At 40.2% G+C, this 5,089-nt stretch overlaps 1 protein-coding gene across 2 annotated transcripts in view; it reads left to right on the top strand.

The window, feature by feature from the left end:
* The first annotated feature begins 534 nt into the window (after positions 1-534).
* Positions 535-5,089, top strand: part of LOC103397093 (heterogeneous nuclear ribonucleoprotein K-like) — a 19,646-nt gene continuing 15,091 nt past the window's right edge. Inside the window, exons 1-5 of one of the 2 annotated variants that reach the window (XM_017042642.2) lie at positions 535-756; positions 1,811-1,891; positions 3,552-3,649; positions 3,796-3,852; positions 4,630-4,673. In XM_017042642.2, coding sequence (XP_016898131.1) covers positions 1,837-1,891; positions 3,552-3,649; positions 3,796-3,852; positions 4,630-4,673 — 254 coding nt within the window. In that variant the 5' untranslated portion in view covers positions 535-756; positions 1,811-1,836. The remainder of the gene's footprint in view (positions 757-1,810; positions 1,892-3,551; positions 3,650-3,795; positions 3,853-4,629; positions 4,674-5,089) is intronic. The other variant, XM_008335339.3, reaches the window with a different exon arrangement.

The following is a 5,089-nucleotide window of genomic DNA, read 5'->3' on the forward strand; positions in this document are numbered from 1 at the left end:
AGCAGATCGAGCTCAGCACAGAGTACTCATGTAACCTAACAGGACAAACATTTGCCTATCCACAGCAAAAAGAAAAAAAAAAGATTTGTAGGTCAAACTTAGCGCAACATGTTTCCTCAGGTTGGACGATGAGCTTTTGAAAGCTGAAATAACCGTCTGTTTTGGCCGACACAGAAGACACCGCATGATGAAACTGCTGTTTCGCACTGTTTGTAACGCAAACATACTTTCAATATGAGGCCAGGGGTGTGTCTCCTTGTCTTTGTCAGCATTGCTAACCGTTGATTCTGCCATTTTTGCTGTGGTGGATATTGACCGCTAAACTAATCCGTCCCGCTGCCGAGATCGAGTACAGCAAGGACTAAATTTTATTGGTTACAGTCGCGCGGTAGAGCGCGGAAGTCACTCTCTGACAAAATAAAAGTAGCGATACTGGATCGCACGGTCCATGCATATTCTATTGATTCTGGAGTCCTTGTTATAACACTTGCATGAGGGTTTGTTTAAATTAAAAATTTCTAAAGGATCACATCTCCTAAACTAGAAGGACCGGAAAACTCAAATTAGTCAACGAACAAGCAACCAGAAGGGGCCGTCTTCGCGCAAAAGCGTCCCTCTATTTTAGAACTGACGTCTATTTAAACCAATCATCACTGCCTATTGTATGCCTTCTCCCGCTCCACCAGTAGGAGCAGTTCGACTCACATCTCAGGTTTGGTAGAGAAGGAAGGGGACGAGGGAGGACTTACACGGAAGGTTCGTGAATTTAGTGCTTCATTTTCCTATATTTTACTAAGTTCGAGTAACAGAAGCCCTCTTAAATAACTCGTATTCGTAACGGTATTGTTTGTGATGTGTTTAGTGTCCACTTCAAATACTGGTTAATCAATCGGCCTGGTTAGCCCAACATGTGTTCAAGCGAAATGTATGCAACATGGCGAATGTAGTTAGCAGCTAGCGTAACTGACTAACGTTTGTGTAATAATTAAATAACATGTTTTCAGCTCCTTTTTCCGTAATGTCACCTCACTGCGTCATGTACAGCCATTTGGGCTGTTAAGGATTATGTAAGCTTTTTTAATGGTGAGAATTAAGTTTGAAGTGACGCTCTTTGCATTCCCTACAGGCTGCTTAGCATTGAAGTGGCTAACAGTTTCATTAAGTAGATTTGCATTTGCTTAGGCAGCCATTAACAATACATCTGAACAGTATTATTTCATAATATGACGTTTGCATTCGATTGCTGATGCACAGTAGTTCCTTTTATGAGTGGTAGCTACGGAAACGTGTGTAGTTTGCGAAGCTACTTAAGCGCAGATTGAGAAGAAACTGTCGCACCTCCCCCAGTCAAATATCTATTTAAGCTATCGTATCTAACGTGGGGAGCATATTTGTAATGAGCTGAAATTTAAAAAACGCTTTACCTATTAGTAAAACGTTATTTTTGATTAGTGTGGTTGACCAATCGCCATTATTGTTAGGTATATATTGTAAATGAGTGAAACGTTTCGGCCGTTGTCGTCTCGGTGTTTATAGTCTTTCCTCTACGGCAGGTCGCAGCAGTTGTTTGCTCGGTGCGATTTTAGTTCCGCCTTTGAACACGCCTCTGCCTGTAAAATTAAATAAATATCTCTTAGTGTCGTTGTTTGCCAGTTTTCTTTGCAGATTTTGTTCTCGCATAAGCGGGATCTCCAGAACAGGGTTGTTAATGTTTGACTAAATAATTTCTTATAATGCTGACAGACCACCGAAGCTCAACGGGGCCAATTTTCTGCTCTATCTCTGATCTGTTGCTGCCTTTGTTTTCCAGCTCGTCGCTTTGACTGTAAGAAGACCATGGAGACAGAAATTGAACAGCACGAAGAATCATTTAGCAACAACGAGACAAACGGTATAAATATCTCACCATGTTGTCTGTGTTTTGTTAAGATTTGTATTAAATTATTGTGTTCAGATTCAGAAGTACTGCATATGACAATTCAGAACAAAACTGGCAGTATAAGAATAATGTGCTGATAAATAATTTTAGTGTACAACTTTTGAATTACCGTATTTTCCGCACTCTAAGGCGCACTTAAGCCTTATAACCCAGTGCGCCTTATGTATTACTTCTGGTTGCGCTTACTGAACTCGAACCGAATTTATAAAGCCAAACTACACAGCGTATCACGCATGATTGCACACAACTGAAGCACAGTGGGAGCCAACAATTATGTTTAACAGTTAAACTTTAACCTCTGTTATCACAATTGTTACAGTATGGTTGTCTAACCCAAATCCGTGCAACGTTGTGTCGTGCCTCCCAACACCTGGAGACTACGTTGTTTTTGTATTGTCGATGTATGGTGCGATGCAGGACGACTTGAATGCATGGCTGTCTTTTTTTTTTTTAAATCGATACAGGCAAAACACACACACACTCTCTCTGCAAAATATCCGCACTTCCGCAAGGAACAGCGTCAAAACGTCAACAAAACGGTGATAGTGATGTGTCGTTCGCGAGTGATTCGTTCGAAATACACAAATATTTTATGACTCGTGACTCCCGAGTCATATGAAAGATTTGTTCATATTGAACTCACGAATCACTCACTGCGAACTAATCACTCATTGCAATCTAATCTTTCACTGTGAACTGTGACTACCGAGTCATATTAAATATTTGTTCATATTGAACTCACGAATCACTCACAAATCACACTCTGCGAACTAATCACTCACTGCGAACAAATCACTCTCTGCGAACTAATCTTTCACTGTGAACTAATTTTTCACTACGATCTAATTACTCTGCAAACTAATCTTTTGCTGTAAACTAATCATTAATTGCAAACAAATCTTTCGCCGTGAACTAATCTTTCGCCGTGAACTAATCACGATGAACGGATCATTCTCTGTGAACTAATCTTTCGCTTCGTTCTCGCAGATTCGTTTCATTTGTCACATGAAAGAGCTCGGGTCTTTTTTGCTCTCATTCATCTTCACATTGTGGCCGTTTTTATTTCTTGGCTTTTCGCATGGTTTTAATTGCTTATGGCATTTTGTGTACTTTGTAGACTTTGTCAGCGGAAGCAAACCATTATGCCTTCAGTATTTAGTGTCGGAGAACCGCAGCCTTCTTTACAACGCCCACAATAGTGCTAAAGCGCCACCTGCTGTAAAACAAATGAAATGATTAGTTCAAGATTCGTTCACGACTCGTTCATTTTACTGTTCGAGAGTCAAAGATCCTAATCAGTAAAAAGTGTCGGTCTTCCCATCACTATACGGTTACCATCCAGAACAAAAATGGTGACAACCGCCTGACTCTGGAGGGGCGAACAACAACAACCCGATGCGCCTTATGTATGAAAATAGACCCGTTCATTGATATTGCGCCTTATAATGCAGCGCGCCTTATGGTCCGAAAAATAGGGTAATTGTTTTTCGAAAGCAATAAAGTTAAAAGTTTTGTAGAAAATTTGCGTGCGTGCGTCTGTCCGTCTGTCTGTCTTGTTGATGATGACTGCATGATCAAGGAATCTGATGCTTACTTTATCTCCTTATACCAGGTAAGCGCCCTGCTGAGGATGCAGATGAACAGAAATTGTTAAAGCGCTCGAGGAATTCAGATGAGATGGTTGAGCTTCGCATCCTCCTGCAGAGCAAAGTAAATTGGTCTCTGTTTCATTTGTTTGTACATGATGAACACGGACATTTATGTATTCATAAGATAATTTTATTTTCTTCGCTTTTACCACTGAGTTTTTTTTGTTTTTGTCTGTTACCTTTATTTCCTTTTTTTTTTTCTTTCAGAACGCAGGAGCTGTGATTGGAAAGGGTGGTAAAAACATCAAAGCCCTGCGTACAGACGTGAGTACATAAAAAATTTACATCAAAAACTCTGCTCAGACATTTTGTTTACACTCTGAACTCAGTCATGTCTCCTCTTATGTAAACAAAGGCTGTGGTTAGCTGATGCCTGAACCCACCTTCTCAGGTTGTTTCTAGTGTGAACCTCATGTTTTTTCTAAACTGAGCTTTGGTTAAAATATTTTTTATTCCATTAATATCGATGTATTAAATCAACCCTATTGTCTTGAAATGAATAAAATATCTATAACTTCAATATTATTGGCACAGAGCTAGATATCAACTAATTCTGCTGAGATTACTTTTATTTGATGTTAGAAAACTTGGTCCAACATTAAATAATTTGTCACTGTCTCTTTCTGTAGCCGTTCACACTGTTCTACCCCCCTCCCACTTTCTCACCGTTTCAGGTCTATAATCCCAGGTTTATCTCTTTGTTTTAAAATGCCATTACCCATTTTTCAGTGTCACATTTTCTGATTTTCTCTCTTTGACAAACTAACCTCTGAGAGAAACAAAATCAGTTCTCATTTGAATCAGTGTAGAGCCTGCATATTAAAATGTGTTCCTCTTCCCTCTTCCTTGTTTATTTTACTGTTGACTTTTTGCCCACTTCCTCCTCTGTTGCCCATGTTCTGGATGGCCCCTCCTGTGCCCGCCTGCCCACCTGCCCATCTGAAACCCTGGTTGGCCCTGCCCATAATCGTGCCCTGTCCTTAAATGAGGCGCCCATTTTGACATCTCTGCTTGAATGGCCCTGGCCCATGCCACGCCCAGTACAATGCCAGTGTGTCAGTCCCAGACAGCAGTGGGCCTGAGCGGTATGTCCCTAAGCCTCTCCCTCTCACTGCCTGACTACAGGTCAAAGAAAAAAAACAAGAAATGAATAGTGAACATCCTGCTTCTGTCAAGTCACTGTATTTTTAACCTACCTGTCCTCAGTCTTTTATCCTGAGTCAAATTAACTTGAGGCGGTAATGTCCAACTCTGCCTGTTAAAGTCATGTATGTTTCATTTCATGCAACAGTTCTTACAAATACATCAATGTTAATATGTAGGGTGGTGTAAAGGATTTCCTGCCAACTTTACCATTGTCTTTTTATCTACAGCAAGTTCTGCAACATGTCTTTATTTTTATTTTCATGGACAATTATCTTTCCTCTATCTTCAGCTTTTCACCTCTGTGCTCCTCAAAGTTGAAAGACTGGTGTTTTTTTGTTTTTTCTAATAGTCTCAT

The sequence above is a fragment of the Cynoglossus semilaevis genome, chromosome W (genome assembly GCF_000523025.1).
Source record: "Cynoglossus semilaevis isolate Cse_v1.0 chromosome W, Cse_v1.0, whole genome shotgun sequence".
NCBI classification, from domain to species: Eukaryota; Metazoa; Chordata; class Actinopteri; order Pleuronectiformes; family Cynoglossidae; genus Cynoglossus; species Cynoglossus semilaevis.